Consider the following 23,137-nt stretch of genomic DNA (forward strand, 5'->3'; position numbering starts at 1 on the left):
AAGTGAATGAGGAACGCATTCCGAAACAAAAAGTCCTTTCCATTTTTCTACCGATAGTAGAAAAGGCGTATCTTTTTTTTTAACGGCACCAATAGCGATACAAGGTATATAGACGTTTCTAACGCTATAAATGATAATTGAGGGCAATTGAGTGCAAGTGCGCTACAATATATACATATGTATGGATAACATGTGTTTAGTAAATTAATATGTATTCTTTTATCCCTATCATTACTACAAAAATATTCACAACACGTTCCAATAGCGATATCTAATATGATATATATTGTAATACTATTTTTTACAACTTTGTAAAGCGTAATAATTTCTATTTTTATTATTGAGGATTTGTTTAAGTTACGTACAGTCTTCTCTCTTGAGAGAATCTAGAAATAATTTTCAGCGTTAAAACAGACGCTTAATCCTTTTGTGAACCTTGAAAAAATGATTATTATTCCCATATATTTCCCATACAATTGACTCGAAAATATTGAACATACTATTTTTATCTATATCTTTATTATGTAACATGGATACACATTTATCGTTCGGTGATATATTACGACATATTTCTATATTGTAAATAGGGCCGTGTTGCCGCTCGATCACGATTACGAGGGACACGACATTTCTCTCTTAAGCAGTATAGAAGATTTAGCGAAATCGCGAAATTCGATTGCGCCAAGTATATTTTTCGAGGATGACGAGTTTTCAGAGATTTAACAAAAATTTCCCCCTGTTCGGAAAGTCGAGTCCTTGTCGTGGTACGATCCTGCGACATCGTAGTAGTCGATCGATTATTTATTGAAAAATACGCGATTTTTCAGATATATCAAGAACAGAGCAGTGTTTTGCGGAGCATAAAGATTCTACGAAAATGATATACGTGTCATTTATTAAAGATTTTACATGAGCCGTAACATCGATTATTCAATTTACTAATGTGCAACTATAATTCGGCTATGGATCAAGTCTCAGAAATTTTCAGAGAAAAGCGATTTCTCTCTGCTCTCCGCAACGCTGCACTCATCTATGATATAAATACACATATATACACGTGTTGATTGTGTAAAAATTGATCGCGTCGTTGATTGAAAGTTAAAATTAAATTTTCCGTTTTTTGTATCTTGAAGAAATTTCCTCAAGATTTTCAATCTGAAATCTCTTATCCAAATTTACAGAAAAATGTTGTTGAAAAAAAAATGTAAAAATATTAATTTCGCGCATATATCGAGGCTTCTAAAGACTTAATTACAGATTTAATTACAGATTTAATGTGATGTAGGATAGGTCTAACATCTCCGATTGCGAGAGAGACAAAAGAAATAATTTTTTTACGGACTTTGGTTTCTTATTTATAAACCATTAATCGGAATTATTTAAGATTGTTGAACGATGATGTACGCATTTCTTGCTATACAATTATCTGACACGTGCGTATAAGCTGTTAGGCCTATCTTGCTCTCGATCAACGACACTGTTATTTGATATACATATACATACATACATACATATATATATATATATATATATATATATATATATATATATATATATATGTATATTCGTCATAACTATCGTATAATATATCAGGTTTCTTAAGAGAGGTCATTGAGTAGAGCGTAGAATTTTTCATCTTCTAAGTGTTAAATGACGAGAAAAATATTTTATAAGTACGTATATATATACATATATAAATATATATCACATAAGAGCACATTATATATACGCGTGTGTGTATGTAATATATACTATAAATATATATCCAAATATACACAATTTCACGTCGTCGTGGATGTATTGTTATAGATTAATTGCGTAAAGAGAGGCGCCCTTCTCCCCCCCCCCTGCCCCACCCCCTCCCCCTCTTCGTTGTGCTCTCTACATAATTGGAAAAATGGAGCCACACTCTCGTTCACTCCACTACGGTACACACGCATATAAGAGTATATAAATATATAAATATAAATATATATAAATCTGTCATTATATTCCCGCTAAGATACTTAGTATTATGGCTATTATACGGCATGATAATCGTGAATGTTGTGGAGTGGATCTATTTATGAATCCGTCGATCGTTAATGTAATCAAACGTGTTCTGTGCGTGACTTTTAATAGAACACTTTAAAATTGATTCTTGCATTTCTTCCTCCCCCCCCCCCCCCCTCCTCCTTCTGGCTTGCTTTAACATTATTTAGAAAATACAATGGAAATTAGCACCTATGCGAATATATTGCAAGGATAATTAAGAAAATAATCGAAAAATATTTGCTTCTTTACGTAATAATTTTGTACGAGTTTATTTAATTTTTCAGTTGAAGATAAAATTATTACAAGCTTTACTTATATTCTTTTTTAAGATTGTGAACGAAATATAAATTATGTTAAGAAAAATTACATAATTAAGACAAGTCAGGTATGCATGCATTTCATGGATGCAATTCGCGCAAGATATGAATCAGAGAAAATTTACAGTTATTTATAAAAATAAAAAAATATAAAAATTAGTTTAACGAAAAAATATATCTACAGCTTACCATGAAACGATGAAGATGGCGAGAAATTGTCGTAGCAGTCGTGGCCGAGTGGTTAAGGCGTCTGACTAGAAATCAGATTCCCTCTGGGAGCGTAGGTTCGAGTCCTACCGACTGCGAAGGTTGAATGACATAATTTTTTGCCGCTAAATGCAAACAATTATCGATAATATAAACAATATATATTATACTTCGGACATTTTATTTTTATATAAAAAATATGTAAGGCGATGATATAGATTTATTTCATAATAGCGACATCCGTTATCGGTACATTAAAAAATGTTTGTGTTACGAAAGTGCACAAGATTAGCTCTTGCATCAATGTGCCGTGTTTATCGTATCGTCGTAAATTATCTGCGTTTTTCTTTGTCGAGATAATTCTTATCCAAGTCGAATAAAATATGTAGGAAATCAGAGTGCTATAAATGAAACGGTTAATCGATCATTAAACAGGCGGAAAATAATAATGAATTATAAAGGAAAGGAATAGCAAATCTATGTCAATCGAGGGGAAATAGGACGATTTCGTCCTATTTTCGAATTTTGTCCCATGTGTTTGCAATTATAGATAAGATCAGGATATATTATTCACCATAATGTTCTGTGTATCGACGTTACAGAAAGCTATTACGCAACTATTTCTATATATCACGCTGCCACGTGAATGGTAATACAATAGATTGCATAATAATTTCTCGACTTGGAGTACACGTGTACTTTGACGTAGCAGCATGTTTCATATTTTGTTTTGACACGTATCTAGTCGCACGAGAAAGAAATTATTGTGAAACATGAAGATCGCAAGAGCTATTTTTTATTTTTTTGCTGCACATAATATCGTAAGCTTAAAATTTTATCCGGGAAACTATATTGATCGATCGATCGAAAAATTCTTGAGATCGATCGTGTGTCAGGACGTAATTATCAGGATTCAGAAGTGCGATATTTATTCGGGACGTATGCTCGATCTCGTCGTCCAGAGTGTAATCACCACGTGGCCGTCGCAGATTTTTCTCTTTGGATTTGACATTCAGCCATGGAATAAGGCTTCTTCCCGCACTCTATTGATTTATATCTATGCATCGAACGATGAGATTACGTACGCAAAATTGAACGTCACGATGAAAGACGTCTATTCGATATCCTATGCGAAACACATGCCGAAACTCTTGCTTATAATTAATTCTAGCGAGCGCGCGTTGAACGCAGAACGACAGCTCAAATATTTATGGGAATTTAAATTCCTCGACGTGATCATTCTGGAAATGTCCTTTCCCTCAAAGTACTCGGAACCGGTCTTCGCGGCGGTGCATTATTTCAACGGATTTAGCAAAAATTACACGAGATTGACCGTATACGACGACAGTATCGACTGGTACCCAAAGTCGCGGAATATTTACGGCGATACATTTAAAATAAAGTTCGAAGAGATATGGAGTCCTTACGGTAGCTTTGAGCCAAGAAACGGTACGGTCGACGGTCTGGCCAAAGCATTCTCGGACGCGTTGTCGATCGCCATAAACGGCACGGTGGTAAACACGTATTCCGTGGATGAAAGCAATACGATATACAAAGCCGAGCTCATGTATAAGGATGAGTATAACACGGAGCACGATCACAGCGTAGCCGTCGGCGAAGACAGGGTTTGTCTATTAATTCCGATTCTGCCGGCGAGGGTTCCGATCGACTTCTGGCCGATCATCGTCACGATCCTCATCGGTATCTTCCTGGCGGCGATCGTGTGGTGCGCCTCGATGATTCTGAGAGTCAGCGAGCAAGCTCGCAATCCCTTAAACACCATCGCCTTGATCCTCGGCTTCTCGCCGTATCACGTATCCTAAACTCTCGTGGAGAAGATGCTGTTCGTCGTCACAGTGATAACGGCGGCAGAGTACACAGGTCTATTTCAGGCGGAGCTGTTTGCGTTTGTGATAGAATTCTCAGCCGAAATTCGCGTGTCCAATTTCGAGGATCTATTCGCCATGGGGCTCGAAGTGGTAGCCTCCAAGGTGGTATACGACGAGCTCGCGGGCGAGTGATAGTCTGCCTTCCGGATTAATGAAAAGATTCACATCTGTCGAGGAAAAGGAGAACATCTCCGTAGATACCTCCAGGGCGTATTTTACAACCGAGATGGACGGTAAATTGCTGGAGACCATGATCCTGGGCAATAAGGGCGAACGGCTCTTCAAAGTCTCTGATCTGTGCATTCTGTCGCATTATCGCGTGCATACCATCCCGTTGAAGTCGGCTTTCAAGAACGAAATTAATTGGGCGTTGCTGACGCTAATGGAATACGGTCTCGCGGAGAAGCACGTGGAAGATTTCTGGAAGGATATTATAACGAGAAAGGAAAACGAAATCGTTCTCAGCGATCATTCTATATATGTCGCTTTTCTCGTTATTCTCGTGGGTTACGCAATATCGCTCGTCGCATTTGCAGGGGAATTAATAATATCCAGCCGAGTATAGAAACGCAAGCATCCGTTTCGCGCTAAATGTTCACGAATTATTGCATGTTAATAGAAATGTTGAAGTAGCCGAAAATTAACTCTACGAATAGAAAAGCACATCAATTATATTTACCTTCAGATATATTTATCCCTAGAAAGTATTTCAGAAATGTTGTAACGAAGAGAAATTAATAAACATTTTCGAAGATCACATATCTAAGTTTTTAGATGACCTATATTTTACAATTATAGATATACGATCTTATCTTTTATCATATGCCATTGTTTATTGTACTGTACAAAATTGTTTAATTATATAGTAATATATTAGCAGCTTCGAAACTTAATTTTCAGGAAGACATTTATTTTTTTTTTTAAATATTTATAATTAAAAATTTAATTTCTTACGCAAATTTTTATAGAGAAGAAAAAAATTGATTTAAAACAGATGAAAGAATCGGCAGGTCAAAGAGAAAAAGTAAAATGAAAATAGATAATATCAGATATTTAATATATGAATCTGTGTGCGTAACATATGAATCTCTTCGCTTCAATGGTACGATAATATCTTTTTTAAATTAAACGGTCAGTAGATCATCGATTGTAAGTCCTTGTCAGTAGTAGTCGAGTAAAAGAGGCATGTCTAGCTTCTAGATTATTGTCTCATGAAGGATGTATAGTATGAGTTGTGACGCAACAAATAAGATCACGTCGCATCGAGATTATGCTTCATTCGCGCCAATAAAACCTTGCGAAACAATTTGCAATTTGCATTTCGCTTAAGATTTGACACCAATGAGACAATAAAAATATACCGGGCAACTGGCACGGCGCCAGTCTGTGATATCGCACGATAAACATTTGGCCTTTTTGCTTTTCTTTTTTTTTTTCCGCGAAATGTTACGAAACATTCGTGTGATTAAATTTATTTTCGCCACCATAATCAATAATCGACTTATGTACCAACGTATATAATCAATAGAATAAGATTGTGCAATAAATATCTACATGTATAAATCTGATAATAATGAGATAATTTATTAAAGACATAGATAAGTAAATATAAGTATCATAAAATTTCTGCAGGAAAATGTGATATCACGTAAATGTCTTATTGTAATTATTGCAATTATAATTGTACAATTTACTAAAGTAATCCGTTATGTTAATTGATTCGAACCATTTAAAAATTATCAGGCGATGATTTAATATAGCGGAATGAGACGATGTCGATAAGTTTCTTCGAGTACATTTCCCTTGAGATCGATAGCAAAGATTGTTAGCTCTACGTCCACAGTGGAAGATTTGTAATTGCATGAACGTGACTTATGTTTATCACAGGCGATATCGCAGGCGTTACAATAGCCGTATCACGCGATCGCTGATGTTGTCTAAATTGCGTGATAGCGCGTATCACGTGTCGCGTATTACTATCGTCGAAACGTGCCCGCTACATATGATTGTGATTCGTGATCGCAGTATTTACCGATGGATCTGCCAATGGCTTTTATAATATTGATATACTTTTATTTATAAATCACGTCTGAAATATTCGTGAAATCCGATCACGCGAATATCTTTTAAAGTTTTATAAAAAAGTTGAATTTGTCTTTCTAACATCAGGAATTCTTCCAACAATAAGAACAGATTTCTCAAATATATGAACGATCTATATAGGATGTGACTTAGAAATTTGTCACACCTAAATTACATGCCTATTTACAATGTTCTTTATCTGATAATTTCTGCTTCGCTTGCGAGTTTTCAGCTGCGAGCGACTGGCGAAATGTATTAAAGATCTATTCCGCCAAATCTCGTTCTCAATATAGCCGGTGTGTTTTAGCAAGGTCGTCTTTCTTAAAATAGTTAAGATATTACAGAAGCTTGCCCCGTGAACGCGATTATCAAATTTCATTTTTATATAGAACGTAGTTTCTGCATTTATACAACATAAAATAGCGATATAATAAATTTAAGAAAAATTCATTGATGTATCTTTAATAAGATATTCAATCGTAATTTAATCTCTCAGTTTCAAAATGTATCTATATATAATGGTTTTTTTTTTTTTATTTAATATATATAATGTTTATCTCATATTGATGCGTTTAATTATGCAATTACTGTGCAAACAATAAATTCTATTGAAATATGAACAATTGACGATTATGAATGACGCACGAAAGCGCGCGGTATGTGGGATGTTGATTATGGAGGGAGTGCCATTGGTCCGACACGCGTGCGCATCCCCGTATTTTTTTACCCCCGCCGATTCATTTCTCTCTATATATGACGTCACTGTTATAGGGTTGCAGCACTACTTTCGGCTGCACTCGCAGTAATCGCAGCGACGGTGACGTCGAATCACGATTTCAGGTACGACATGCACAGAATTTCTTTCATTATTAATTATTATCTTAATTTTTTATCAAAATAACATACATTTTGAAATGATGAATTAAATTTATTTAACATATGCTCGATATTGTGTTACGGATACCAATTCACTGTTAAATTATTATACGCGTTTCCTTCATTTCGTAAAAGTTTACAATCTAAAACTATTTTCTCAGTTTTTAATATTAGCTTTTTATCTTTACAAAAACAACATTATAAACAGACTGTCTCACTTTTTATTCGGTGCCTTTTTTTTTTTTTTTTTTTTTTTGTGAAAACCGAAGAAATCCATTGTTTCTTTAAGTGTGGAAAAATTCCGAGTTATTTTTTCTCTACAGATAAAAAATCGAATATTATCTACTATGTTATACAATTATAGTATTGATTATGCGATAAATGTAATTGTAAAACATAATATAAAAATAATTCTCTAACAAAAGATTAAAATAAATGAATCTCTTATTCGGAGAAATTAATGATTCAGAAACTTTGCAAAAATTAATGCAACATTTACATTTTATTTTTCGCACATGTATATATACATGTGTATATATATATATATATATATATATAGCACTTGAAAATATCGTTAATACAATGATTAAAACTAAATTGTTTTTTGTACCTATTATATAAAGCATTTATTATAGCTCTTTTCTTGTTTAGTTGTTAAAGTTTAGTTTAAAATGCGAGATCACGCACGAGGTCACGTACGGTACATTAATATACTTACACATACTAATCACTTTATCACACAAGCATTTATCAGCCACCGGAAAATTACTCTTTGACTCTCCTATCTTATTCGTATGCACTTACTTATTGTTTTAGATTTTCGTTTCTATTACCGCATTTTATTTTTATAACAAAATTTGTGACATATTTCGAGTCAATTATTTTTTAGCAAAAATATCGAGATACGTTATAATAATAATTTTTACAAAGTTACAAAAAAAAAAAAAAAACCAGATTTTTATGAATATTAGAAAGTCCGAGAATAGATAGCGAAACTATATTTTTCAGCTAATTACAAATAAAATTTTCTTTAACTTTATATTTTAATATATAGGCTTATATAATTTTATTAAAAATATATGATGCTAAAAATTAGAAAATTGTAATAACTTATAATGTTTCTCACCATCTTTTTATTATAAAAAGGTCGATACCACAAATTGATCAAATATCTTATTGTTAGTAACGCAGACTCGGCATTACAGATCTTTCTAAGTATTTCATAAATTTAACGATACGTAAGTAGCGGTTACGACACGATTTAATATCCTATATATGTGAAAATGATCTTATTTATGTTATCAAAGGAGCCAAACAATGGCATATAAATTGATCGCGATAAAAATTTTTATCATTCCCGTTTTTTTATCATTAAACTTGGTTTAAGTATCGGAAAACTTTGATAATGCGTGCATCTTTCAATATATTTAGTCCGATAATATTATAATTGACTCAGAAAAGAATTCACCGCGTGATTATATGTTAGAAACGTAAAATATTGCACAATCATCAATTGATACGATAAACCAAATTCTTTTTCATTAAATTATTTATAAAGCTGCAAAGATTATCGTATTTTGCAGATATTAATAGCATCAGTAACTTAGCAAAAAGTTCTACTATGGAGTCTTTAGAACAAATGCCAAAATCCGATACTATAAGACTTCGCGATCGTCATATCGGGTAAGTAAGATTTAAACCAACAACATATACATACATAACAGATACATAAAGAAATATTTTGCTTCTGATTCGACGCACTTTAAATCTCGAGAAAACAGATAAATAATAATTTTAGCGACTTATTTTAATTCCAGACAATCGTGTAAGCTGTTTTACAAATCGAATCCATTAAAAATCGTGAGGGCTGAAGGGCAATACATGTACGATGAGAAGGGCAATCGCTACTTGGACTGCGTAAATAACGTCGCGCATGGTATGTATTTTTTTTTTAATTTTTTAAAATTCGCGTTGAATTTGATTATGCGTTAATAGCAAACATAATAATTGCAGATTTTTAATGTAATGCAGTTTCTCTTGATTAATCTGAGTTAATCCGTTTGCAGTTGGCCATTGTCATCCGGATGTCGTACGAGCCGGGCAGGAACAGATGGCCTTATTGTATACGAACAATCGTTTCCTTCACGACAACCTGGTGATATGCGCTAGTCGATTGGCATCACTTTTGCCGGAGCCGCTGTCCGTCTGCTTCCTGGTGAACTCCGGGAGCGAGGCTAACGATCTCGCTCTCCGTCTCGCTCGAACGCATACAAAGCGCAAGGATGTCATCACGTTGGATCAGTAAGTTTCTCCTTCGCTGTCAGAGTTACTCTACATGCGATATTTCTGTAACATTCTACATTGAGCTCAACATGCTCCACGTTCCACGTCTGAAATCAAAGTTCCGTCGAGCTAACGAGACGAATATGAAAAGAACTTCCATTGTTCGTGCCTACCTCGGATCGGACTTCGGTCTTCTTGGCGCAAGCAATTCCGCAGTGTTGGCTCGAATATGTTGGATATTTCAGGCTGCGAACAAACTCGAGCGAGAAAATTCACTGCCGAACTAATGGAATCGATCTGTCTTTTGCTTGTTCGCAGCGTCTTTCCACTCTAAATCGACAGGGACATCGAGCGTCGATGAACACGGAGATCGAGAATATACAGAAAATTCGGACAAATCGGATGTGGGCATCCGATTCATTTCACTACAGCGCAAATAGAATTCACCGCCATAAAGATCTTGTCGCTGTTTTAGGTGGCGTAAGTCTCAAGATGACGTACGTGCTACGTATCGTACACAAAACTATATTTATTTTCTCCTTCTATCGGTGAGGATGATGTCGCTGAATATTGGACTGGACTTTATCCGAGAGAGAGAAAAAGAAAAAGAATGTTATATAAATGAGATTTGGAAATGTCGAACTAGACAAAGCGAAATCACATCACACAAAACGAAATCAATCAGATCCACTCTATTAGACGAGTTTATGTATTTGCTAGTATCAAAAATGTATAAAGTCGTGAAAGCCATTGTGAGATGGAATTCTTCTCACGAATATGTTATACAGAGCTAAGAGATTGATAATCGTAATAAAATTCTTTACGGGTTTGTGTTCCTATTATCGCAACAATTGTGTTATGGACAGTTGCGCTTTGTCTTATTATCAATATTAATGGTTCAGGATGTTAAGAGTCCGCACGAATTAATAATAATTACTTCATATCGTTAATCGAGTTTATGAATGAGTAGTCCCCGGCAACTTTTAGATATCGTAACTACGGTGGGGTCGTTGGCCATCTTCGGTAACAATGGGAAAAAAATTAAAAAGTTGTATTTTCAGGAACTGTGTATTTTGACTAAATAAAATAACATTTATTAAAAATATATATTATATATGAGAAAACAGATTATATATAATTAATAATTCTCAGATAATTAGCTTTGGAGGGCTTCGAAGAGTTTAGGAATCCTTCAATAAAAGGAATGGCCAAAGAAAAAATTTCCGTTTACGTTTATCTTTCTGCTTTTAGCGCTTATCATGGACATCTCACCACGATAATCGATATCTCGCCGTACAAATTCAACAAGCCTAACGGCACCGGCAAAAAGGATTGGGTACACGTGGTAAAGTATCTAGAATGCATCTCATAAACAATTATATTAAATAGCATAATAGAATCGCGAAAAAGATTACATCGACAGCTTATTATATTGGAAGAAGTTAAATCAACAAGTGATGGATAAATCAATATATCTTATAATTAACGATAAAATTATAACGTTGGTTCAAGAATTCGGCGATCTAGATATCAAGATTTGAAAAAAGCAGTGTTGCGAGAAAAAATTTTTATTAGAAAACTATTTTTGCATTTATATCGTCTGTATTTTTGAGAAAAAAAAAAGGAGAGAGTCACTATATATATATATACATCATTGTGTTTCCCTTTCTCTCAGGCTCCCTGTCCGGATGTGTACCGTGGAAAATATCGCGCCATCGATTACGTGGACGAAGATCTCGGTGTTAAATACGCCGAGGATGTAAAGCAAATCTGCGACGATATCAAAGCCAAAGGACGCGGGGTTTGCGCCTACATCGCGGAAAGTCTCATATCGGTCGGTGGTCAGATTTTACCGCCACAAAATTACTTCCGAAACGTATATAAGTAAGGAGCTATTTTTTTTTTTTTATAAACACACACATTTACAGTTTTGGAGCAAAAAGATGTGGCACTATAGAGAATAAAAGAAATTACTGATTTTACAGGCACGTACGTGAAGCGGGAGGTATCTGTATCGCGGATGAGGTCCAAGTCGGTTTCGGTAGAGTCGGCACTCACATGTGGGCGTTTCAATTATACGGCGAGGACATTGTTCCAGACATAGTCACGTTGGGCAAGCCCATGGGTAATGGTCATCCCGTTGCGGCTGTCATTACTACGCCTGAAATAGCGCGCAGCTTCCGCGACACCGGAATTGAATACTTCAACACGGTTAGTCCGTAAAAATAAAAAGATATCGATGTTCGTTGGTCAAAATATGTTTGAGAAAAAAAAAAAAAAAAATTTTTTTTTCTATACTAATAGTACACTCGTTCATTTCAGTACGGTGGCAATCCCGTATCCTGCGCGATGGCGAACGCGGTGATGGAAGTCATAGAACGCGAGAATCTTCAGGAGAACGCCTTGCAAGTGGGCAATCATTTGATCGCGGAATTGGAGAAATTGGCGAAGCGACGAAAGATTATCGGCGATGTACGCGGTGCTGGATTATTCGTAGGCGTTGAATTAGTCCGCGACAGAATTAAGAGGATACCGGCGACGGCGGAGGCGAAACACGTTGTATCCAGGATGAAGGAGAACAAGATCCTCGTCAGTAGCGACGGACCTGATAACAACGTTTTGAAATTGAAGCCGCCAATGGTCTTCTCTATTGAGAATGTCAATCATTTCGTATCCGTTCTCGATGAAGTACTCGAAGAAGTTGATATCGATTTCGGCGAGGTGATTTGCATTTTATATTTATATAAAAATATATTAACAATTATAAATATTTTTATTAAGGCAACATGTGTCTTTTATCATAATACAAAATTTGTATTTGAAGTAAAATAAATTTTTTTTTTTTATCGAATATGTGTACGCAATCTAAAACTCACTTAATAATTGTTTCAGGAGCTGGAAACTACTACAACTATTATCAAAGCAACGATCTCCTCCATAGAAGTCGATACGAACACCGCAGTGAACAGCGGAAATTCACTATTTGTTCGCGCTAATTAATAATATAATCTGAAAATATTGCAAATACAAAATTTTTAGTAATTTCATATGTATAAAAAGTATTATTATTTTTAAGATAATTAAGATAAATGTTATTATGCTTATCATACATACACGCATATAGTGTATATATATATATATATACAATGTATACAGCTTCATCAAAAACATATATATAAATAAAAAATATAGGATTAGTTTATGAAAAGAAGACAATATACTCTTCTTTTTCTACTTAAGAAATCTTATAATATATATAATATATTTAAATAAATATAATTTTATATAAACAAAGTTATTTATTAATTTTATCCTCTTCAAAATAAAATTTAATTTAACTTGTCATTAATATAATAAATGTTAACATGTACACGGTATCTTTAAAATATTTTATTACACTTTACATCAATCCCCACTAATTACATTAATAAAAGAAATTATATAAAAATAACAAATTTTTTCTTGTCATCTTTAAATATATTATAATTCAATAATTTTCAAATACAGATATATATATATTATTAAAATTTTGCTCTAAACTATTAAAAATTGTTTGTTAAAATTAATAAACATAAAAGATCTTGATTTGAAACATTAGAAATTAAAAATTAGTCAAAACCCGTTTTTAATCAAGAAAACTAGAAGCATGATACAATCTGAGAGACGTGAGAATTAGTGTTGCATCTCTTATCGTTATTTAATAATGAATAATATCGGTAAAAAGAGAGGAACAAAATATGATTGCTTTTAACAATATTTTACCGTAGTTATATGTCGTGTGCGATTTTTAATAATTTAATAATACATATTTTGTACGTTTTATTTTATCTACATATGTTAGAATCTTTTTATTAACATACAACTGTCAAACGTTTATACATAAAAGAGATACATTCACGGATCTATCTTTGCATAAAGAAATGTCTTCATCAGTATATATATATATAATTCATAGAATACGTTTTAGGATTCATGGGATAAATTTTAGGTGGTTGTAAGTTTCAACAAGAAAATCAATTTTTGTCAAACGAAACACGTATCCTCCACACGTGTTCTTAAGATAGTTGTTTCGCAAATCGCGATTAACTAGAAAAATTTGAAAATTTAACTATACGTTAATAAATGTGGCATCTACACATTTGTACAACTTAAAAGCAATTGACCGTCTCGAACGCGAGATAATCGCTATCAAAAATTGCACTTTTTATATGTGTTGCATACGCAAAACGTACGAAAATCTCGTATTTTAAATTTTAATAATTAGAAAGAATAACAAGAAAGTGATGAAAAACTAATACAAAGTAGAAGGATATTTTAGAAATTCTATTTAAAAAAAAAAACCGAAATTATTGACTGTTTAGTCTTAGAAATACAATAATAAAAAGACGTCGCGGTATCATTTCATTCTTGTTGTTCACCGAAAGTTAAACAAGGGCAAATGATGCTCGTTGCGAGCATTATCTTGGCAATAGACAGAAATAGTGCAGAATGTCCAAAAATTTTCAATCATAGGTAGTCGGATGTTTTAACGTTGACTGAGAGTATAAAATTTCGGATTGTGCTGTCGCGAGACAACTGCTTTAAGAAGCTATGCGTCTCTATTTGAATCGTCTGTGAGATAGGCAATCGCTCGTGTGATAGCATTGCGTTGACAATATTAGAAAGTCCACGTTCTTTAAATTAAATTTAAAAAAAGCAAAATCAAAATCAAATATGATTCTCTGGTGAGACCACCTACCACTTTCTGAATTTTGTCTCATGGTCCCTGAAACATCCTATATAAAATTTGATTAAATACATTTCAAAAATATTTTACATCATAATAGTTACATCTTAATATTGTATTTCTTATATGTATCCAATATTTTCTTCTACGATTACGCAATATTTTCTATAAAAAAGAATTTATTTTAATTTTCTTTCAATCTTGATTGGCTTTATTGAATAATCAAAAATAAAAAGACATTTTTTTTTTTTATAAATACATAAATTGAGGCATAAATCATACATCATAGCATATACATCGTATGCGCTTAGAGATTGAAAGCGCGTAAAATATAAAAAAGAAAACCTGTATATGCTTCTCTTGCACGTTTAGAAGTTTATCGCAGTTTGAAAAAAGACATAGATACAAAAATGCATTAACGGAAATATTATTCACATATAGATTTTTGATCACGTAATCATCATTAGAAAATATCCGTTGACACCGATATCTCGCGACCTGGATCAAAGTTGGATATTTTTAACTTTTGTCTTCCGTTGAAAATATAGGATAGTTTCACATTACATCCGCAAATATCTCCTGTTGTACGTCTTTCAATGCCGTTTTAATATATGAAAAAAAATGCAAAATAAAAAGGAATAAAAAATAGCATTTGATGACATAGGACCGTCTTGTGGTCGTATATGAATGGTCTGCAAATACTAAGTGGAAACTCACCGCTTACAGAAAGTTATCAGTGACGTGTCGCAAATCTATAAATTGCTTTTCTATAATATTTATTCGACTAAATTAGGTATATCGCAGTTGTGAAAAATTGCCGTTTCTATCTAAGTTACGATTAGAATTAGATAAAAATGAGCAAGATACACATGCGCGTAAACACAGTTTATTAAATTTTCATATTAAATATAAAATATTAATTAATAAATTTTCATATTAAATTAAAAATATTAATTAATAAATTTTTATATTAAATTTAGAATATTATTTTTTTCCTAATCTTTAAGAAAAAATGTACATAATATATAAGTACAAAGTATATACAATACTTTGTACGAGTTTTAGAATTTTACATTATTATATAGCAAAAGGCATTTTTGATTAATTTCCAATTACTTCAAAGGCACATCCTAATAAATTTTAATATAATAATTAAAAAATAAGCTAATTATTGGACATTAAAATATTTTAATCGACCAATGGGTAAATAATATCTACGGACAGAGTCAAAGTTCTATCCGGAAATCCGATGTCACGACCGCATCTCGACTTTCTTAACTATGTTGCGGATGTCACAAATAATCTATCGCGCGCGAGATTAAAAAAAAATTTGTCACGCGTTTATGAATGATGTTGTTTCAAGTTTGTGGGGATATGGAATCTGTGGCCATCGGAGGGTCAAGCTGAGTTGGCATATTCCTGGATATAAATTCAATCAATGAGAGGAACCTTTCATTTCACATTGGATACTAGCCGCAAAACACCATGTGGTCTCATCTCATCTTATTGCTAATCGGTAAGTAGACATTAATTTTACGAATATATAATTGACAGTTTTCATAAAAATTGTGAGTAATGTCACTTTCAATATCTTAATAAAAGTCCCGAAAAAGAACAGAAAAATCTTTCTTCTACAATTGTAAAATTATTATTCTCTTAAAAATAAAACCTCTAACTTATGTCTCGTATATATACATACGTATCGTTGAAAATAATTTATACGCAAGAGCGAATCAAATATTTTAAGACATCGTAATAAAACATTATTTTACAATGAAATATACGAATGTTACAATTATTGTAACTTGACTGTGCAACATGTTTTTTTGCAAATAGTTGGCGTGGCCGTGGGTCGCAGCAACAGCGACCATGTACATGCCTGGGATGCAGACAATGTGTATAAATATGTCATAAACAGTGAAACAAAGACGACCATGATGGACTCAAACCAACCGGTTTCCGGTATTGCGATGAAAGGCGTTCTTGTCGTTCACGCGCAAACACCAGACAGATTGCAAGCGACGGTTCCCAAGCTGCAATATGTACGCATGGACGAGCAACCGTCGCAAGACTACGAGACCGGAAACTCTCAGCAGCAGTATGAGGAATATCGCGATGTTCCGATATCCGGAAAACCGTTCGAGATTACGCTCAAGCACGGAGTGATGCGAGATGTAAAGGTCGACAAGCATGTACCTGTTTGGGAAGTAAATCTGCTGAAGAGTATTTTGAGTCAGCTGCAAGTCGATACGCAGGGTGAAAATAGAATAAAGAGCAGGAGCGATCAAATACCCGACAGCGAGCAACAACCATTCGCTTCGTATAAAGTCATGGAAGACTCCGTCGGTGGCAATTGCGAGGTTCGTTACTATATCACGCCTATATCCAAAGATCTTCTCGACACGAAACCAGAAATGGTACCTCTGCCGCATCTCGATGAAAACAATAATTTCATCGAGATTAAAAAAACGAAGGATTACCAAAAATGCAAGCAGCGACAGGGCTATCATTACAATCAACCTAATTGGCCGCGTTATCTAGAGCATCAGTTTACTAAGATGTCGCCAAATGACAAACCTATTTCGGTAAGTTAAATATTAATAATGTATAAATTATTGTAATATTTTAGCCGATAAAATACGTCACATAATTTAGTAATATTTGAACAAGTTTTTTGACATGTGTTTCGAATATCGCTACTTTTCTATGCTAATTATGCTTCAAAATACAAATATTATAGGCAGTAAGAAATAAAATAAGACTTATTTGCGATTATACGATTATTACAGCACGTATCTACAAATCATATGGTCATCTCGGGCGATCTGAAACGTTTCACTGTCCAATCATCTGTGACGACGAGCAACATATTTGTCAAACTTGGCGAAAAAGATTCTGCCATGGGCTCTGTTGACAGCAAAGTAAATTTAACTTTAGTCGAAAAGAACAAAAGCAAACTCACGCAACAGAAACTATCGGCGGATCAACACGTATCAACCGGAAATCTAGTGTACATGTACAACAATCCGTTCTCTAAATCCGCGGAGGTCCCACAACGTCTTCCAAGTGTCAGCCGAAATTCTCAACAAGCTCAATCATCCGAAAGTTCCAGCGAGGAAGCTCATCATTCAACAAGATCAACCTTGCTAAACGATCAGCGAGACGGCGGCAGCAGCAGCAGCAGCAGCAGCAGCAGTAGTTCCTCCAGTAGCGAGGAAAACGATGACATGACTTTCCTGCAATCTACACCGCGCTTAGACGAGGCTCCGCACAATCCGTTGTTGCCTTTCTTTATCGGCTTTAATGGCAAAAACATCCAGACGTCCGATCAGATTGACGTGGTGCAAACAGCCGCAAACCTGGCTATTCAAATAACCGAGGGAATGGAGAATCCCAATGCTCAAAAACCCGGCCAGACGCTAGAGAGATTTACGATCTTGCAGAATCTTCTTCGTACTATGAATACTAATCAGCTCGCCGAAGTAGAAAATGCCGCATTCAAACTATCCAAGTTAAAGAATATTGCTAAAAAAGTCAAGAATGTCCTTCAAAAAACTATAATTCAGATCGGCACAGGACCTGCTCTTCAGGTCATCAAAAAAATAATTAAGAATAGATCGATCAAGGGTTTAGAGGCAGCAATGTCCATTTCGAGAATTCCCAAAACCGTTCGCACACCCACGGAGGAATACATCAGAGAGTTTTATGTAAGTAAATGTTTATACATGATAAAATTTAAAATAGGAAGCAAAACTCTAATATTTTCAATTTGCAAAAAATAGTTGTCATATCAAATCAATAATTATAATAATTATATCGCACTTTTGCATTTAAAGTAAAGTATTCATTTTAATATTTGTGCAATTTGATCTGTACACAGAAATTGATTTCTACGCCAGAAGTGACGAACGAAAACTTCCTAAACGTATCCGCGCCTCTAGCACTCGCCGAAATGATCCGTAACGTCCAACACGACAAAAAACACTATCCAGTACAAAGTTTCGGTTCTATGGTGCCCCCGAATAATGTACTAGAGGAACTTATTTCACATTTCGCCGAACAATTAAAAGAAGCCATCCGTGAAAATAACAGCCCGCGAGTACAGACGTACATATTAGCATTGTGTTCTGCCGGTCATCCGAAGGCTATTTCAGTCGTCGAGTCATATCTGGAAGGGAATCAAGGACTGACCAAATTTCAACGTTTGATGATGGTCAATTCGTTGTCTCCGTTAGCCAAAGACTATCCGAAATATGTTAGGCCTGTCGTCTACAAACTCTACTCGAATACACATGAGCCTGATGATGTACGTGTCGCGGCTTTTTACAATCTTATTAAGACCAATCCACCTCTACCTCTTATGATGCATATAGCACGCCAAACTCATTATGATAAAAGCAATCAGGTGAACTCTGCCGTTACGACCACCATAAATAGTCTCGCCAAGTTGAAGCAATGGCAAGCTCAAGATATCGCTGTCAAAGCACGCATGGTCAAAAATTTATTGAATACTAGAAACCACCCTAATTTCCCAGGAGCTGTAGATGACCGTAAGAATTCTGTAGGCTATTACGCGGATTCGATTACTGACAATTTTCTTCAAAGATATTATCTTCAAACAATCGGTGGCAACCGCTACTTACCTAAGTTTGCACATATGAAAGTAGATATAAAAAATGATAACTTAGGCCCTTCCACCTTTGATGTAGAATATGCACTGTCGTGCATTAAACAGCTTGTCCAGTATTATTCTCGAAATGTAATGGGAAACCAACAAGAAGGCCAGAAAAGAACACTCGTCGAAAAGATCGCACGCGCGCTTAACATGAAGCCCAATCCTGTAGAACAATTCGAAGGATATCTTTTGACCACCACTCCATACGAAACGCAGTTATATCCCTTTGACGAGAACGTTCTTCAAAATATTATTACAAGTAAGTATAAATTTCGTTGTAAAGAGCTTTATTTTTACACATATAAATCATAACTGATATTGCGTTACAGATTGGAATAATCACGAGAATCAATTGGACATGAATCTTTTATACAATCGCGATAAAATAATCAGCTTCCCGACGGAAACCGGTCTGCCTTTTACTTATACAGTAAAGAAACCAATTTTGAGTCAAGTTGAAGCAAGAAATACACATGCAGAAATTAATAAGAAGTCCAAAACTGTGAAAAATACGTTCAATATATTATTTGCCAGTAGATCACAGAACAGATTCGGTTTCGTAACACCTTTCGAGCATCAGCAATACATCGCTGGTATCGATAGAGATTTTCATGTACAGCTACCATTAGAATTCAAGGGTGAACAACAATACACTGAAGATCAGACCAGCTTGGAGCTGAAATTAATCCCGCAATCAAATCAACAGACTCAGAAATTAATGCACGCGACAACCGTTCCCTTCGTCATGCGACACGACATTCTGGATCTTCAACCATTATCTCAGAACAAAAACATGCAAAGAGCTATGCTCGCTAACGTGCGGCAAGGAGCCTGGCAGGAAGGAGCCTGGCAGGAAGGAGCCTCGCAGGAACGAGCCTCGCATTACAGCACCTCGTTCGAAGCGGGTATATTCCGTGTCGTGACTGAAAGCGGAATAGAAAAGAATAATAATAATTTGATAAAGTTATTAACAGCTCCGAGTGAAGAAGAAGATGTCCATTACAAGAAGATCGATGTATTTGTGGATAACAATGCAGCTGACATTGGAATACACTTGAACATTGCGCAGGTTCAAAGTAACACCGATAATGCTGCAAATCAGCAATCTGGATCACAGACATCGGAAACATTCACAGTAACTGACGGAAAACCAAACAGCAAAGTGAGAAGACAGCAATTCCTGACGGAGCTCCACAAGAGTAATCAACCTGCCAACAATCACGTTTGGGACATAGACGTCGAATACCCAACATTACAAAAACAAAACCATGCAATTTTCACTTTCGGCGTGGGACACAACAAGGTGGACGAGAGATATCGTGTTCTTTTCTACTCAAATGTCCAATCGAAGAGGGATGGAAATATCAATTATGAAACTCTCGGTAGTGGAACGGTGAAATTTTCACAGAAGACTCCTCTAGATTTCGTAAGAACAATGAGTCGTGAACCGCAAAACAATTTTGAATTTCTTGTACAATACGGAAAGAATCTTAAAAACGCTGAAAAAGTGCATGTTCATGCAAATATGATGCAAAGTAACAATCTGAAAAATATGGTAAAAAATTCTGAAACAGTCAAGGAATGTGAATACGAGATTAAACAAGGCAATAAAGGATTGCACGCATGTCAGAAGGCTACTCAGCTCGCTCATATGCGCGATCAAATGAAGCTCTCAATGCGTGTCGAATCTGAGCAACGAGACAGAGTTATCGATGAAATTCTCGATTTTCTCGGTAACATTTTTAACGGAATAATAGAGTCAATAAACCGAAAACAGAATGGAAAAGACACCATCGATATGGAAGCAAGGATGTTACCCGATCATGACCAGGTGAATGTTTCTGTATCTGGTCCTAACATGGATCTCACTCTTTCCTTATACGGTCTTTCCGATACACAATCGCAGATGCAATTGTTGCCGGTATTGCCACGGCAATTATTATCGCAAAGAGTATCAAAATTACCGGTATGGATACAGAATTTAACAACGCGATCGATATTGGGAGCGTCATCGGGATCTCTACGGGAATTACTATCGAGATTGTCATCGTCAACGAAATCGGTATGGCAAATAGTATCGGAATGGATACAGCAATTCTCATCAGAAATGGCATCGGGATTGCCATCACAATCACCGAAATTCTTATCGCTTCAAAAGCAAGTCGAATATGTATTGCATAAAGCGGAACAACAAGGTGAGTTGCAGATATAGATTTTTGTAAAAAATAGAAGCGTTTATATTAATATTATTAAATAATAAAAACCAGAGAGAGTTTAAAATATATGAACAATAAGTATAGAAATAGACTCTTTCAATAATGTAATATAAAATTAAACAATAAAAACTGGCTAATAAGAGCCAAAGAACGCAGTAATAAACGCAAATGAAAGTATCGGTTAAAAATATTCAAATAATATTTATTATACATTTCGGTCCATTTTTAGTAAACTGTTGAACATACAAAAATACAAAAAAAAAGATGCAATACAATAAACATGCGTAAAGTAAAAACTAAATATTAAAAAAGGAGATATACATTTTGATTTAATATATTTAATAGCTTGGGTTTTAATTTGAAAATAAGATAACGCTCGAACAACAATACAAAAACTGATGTGATTTCATATTTTACGATCATATTTATACATTTGATCTCTTAATATTTTCTCGACTATTCTACAAGTATATACTCTTTTCCACAATCATTATTATATTAGTAAAATAAATTATTTATTGGACCGTTATTTGGTTACATTATAATTAATTGGATAAAAGTACATTATAAAATTACGATACGCAATATTATTTAATTTCTTTTTCGCAGCCACGTGTGATATCGACAAAAACCAGATCGTTACTTTCGATGGTAAACTCTATCCCCTACAAGTAACGGAAGATTGGCAAGTGGTCTTGATCCCTAATTTCCAATATAACTCCGAACAAGAGGAGTCTTCGGCGTCAATTCCACAAGATATTAAAGTGGCTATTTTGACTCGAGAAAAGAACGGCAGCAAACAGGTCCGTTTTGTCTTTAATGACAAGGAAATTCAAATGCAGAAATTGAATGATGATATCCAAGTTTTAATTGATGAATCGCAAGTCAAGCTATATAAAAAGCAAGACAAGCCAGGCAAGAACATCCTTCAAGAACAACAGAACGATGAAGTTTATGTCCAAATCTACGAACTACCGGACAAATCGGTCATGGTACAATCTACCAAATATGGAATCAGTGCCGTATATGACGGAGAACGTATTCAAATTCAGGTGAGTAAAATGGAAAAGAAAGAGAGAAAAATTGATAACATTAAAGATTAGCTATGATAATAGAAAAAATATAAATCGACATAAATTTTCTCATCACAGGTAAAGGACAGATATCGTCATGGCATACATGGTCTTTGCGGCACCTACGATTCTCAATCCGACAACGATTTCGCCAGCCCTGAGAATTGCATCGTACAGAAACCCGAAGATTTCTGTGCTATGTATACTTTGACGGAGGACGGCAAGCAAGAATACACCGCGAAGAACAAAAATAGACAGTTCCAATGTGTGCAGCAATCGTATTATCAGAGCAACATAAAGAAGACGGATAAATCTTTGATCCTCGATATAAATAATTGGGGCTATCATAATAATACTAAAGGCAAAAGATACGGGGCTGGCGTTCAGAATAACCAAGATAAAACTGTATTGGTTTATCGTACGGTAGTCGAGGAGGAGGATAATCAGATCTGTTTCTCCGTCAGACCTCTACCATCGTGCGGTCAGCATAGCTGGCCTACCGAAACAAAATCGAAGACATATGGATTATACTGCGCGCCGAAGGACGAAGCTACAGAACAATTGAAGAACCGAATCAAGCAAGGAGCTAACCCGGACTTGTCCCATAAACCTGTCTCCACTAAGAAGATTTACGAAGTTCCTTTGGCTTGCCAAGCTGCATGATTATATTGTACAATACGTAGACCGAACCAGCATACTTAATCGAAAGAAACGACTTTTTTTTGTTTTCTTTATTGTTTTTTTTTTTTTTAGGAAACT

General features: G+C 34.8%; 2 protein-coding genes and 1 non-coding gene across 4 annotated transcripts; all 3 read left to right on the forward strand.

The window, feature by feature from the left end:
* Positions 1–2,574: 2,574 nt before the first annotated feature.
* On the forward strand, positions 2,575–2,656 carry Trnas-aga (transfer RNA serine (anticodon AGA)). The gene has a single exon. It is a non-coding gene; the product is annotated as a tRNA-Ser (tRNA).
* A 4,613-nt stretch (positions 2,657–7,269) lies between these two features.
* On the forward strand, positions 7,270–12,894 carry LOC138937119 (alanine--glyoxylate aminotransferase 2-like). Of its 2 annotated transcripts, XM_070303059.1 has the most exons (9): positions 7,270–7,369; positions 8,989–9,088; positions 9,223–9,341; positions 9,472–9,706; positions 10,940–11,033; positions 11,364–11,572; positions 11,674–11,899; positions 12,011–12,409; positions 12,581–12,894. In XM_070303059.1, the coding sequence occupies exons 2-9, from the start codon at positions 9,027–9,029 to the stop codon at positions 12,686–12,688; spliced, it is 1,452 nt and encodes a 483-aa protein (XP_070159160.1). In that variant the 5' UTR covers positions 7,270–7,369; positions 8,989–9,026; the 3' UTR covers positions 12,689–12,894. The 2 variants fall into 2 exon arrangements, with proteins under 2 accessions (XP_070159160.1, XP_070159161.1); XM_070303060.1 differs by lacking the exons at positions 7,270–7,369; positions 8,989–9,088; positions 9,223–9,341 and adding an exon at positions 10,007–10,185 and having other exon boundaries at positions 9,617–9,706.
* Positions 12,895–15,897: 3,003 nt separating this feature from the next.
* Positions 15,898–23,133, forward strand: LOC138936821 (vitellogenin). The gene is made up of 7 exons (XM_070302557.1): positions 15,898–15,930; positions 16,251–16,999; positions 17,204–18,121; positions 18,295–19,348; positions 19,419–21,284; positions 21,915–22,357; positions 22,457–23,133. Exons 1-7 carry the CDS (start codon positions 15,900–15,902, stop codon positions 23,039–23,041), a joined length of 5,646 nt encoding a protein of 1,881 aa, XP_070158658.1. The 5' UTR covers positions 15,898–15,899; the 3' UTR covers positions 23,042–23,133.
* The last annotated feature ends 4 nt before the right edge of the window (positions 23,134–23,137 follow it).

This window comes from Polyergus mexicanus, unplaced genomic scaffold (assembly GCF_030449975.1).
Source record: "Polyergus mexicanus isolate NDT 795.1 unplaced genomic scaffold, iyPolMexi1.0 SCAF_10, whole genome shotgun sequence".
NCBI lineage: Eukaryota > Metazoa > Arthropoda > Insecta > Hymenoptera > Formicidae > Polyergus > Polyergus mexicanus.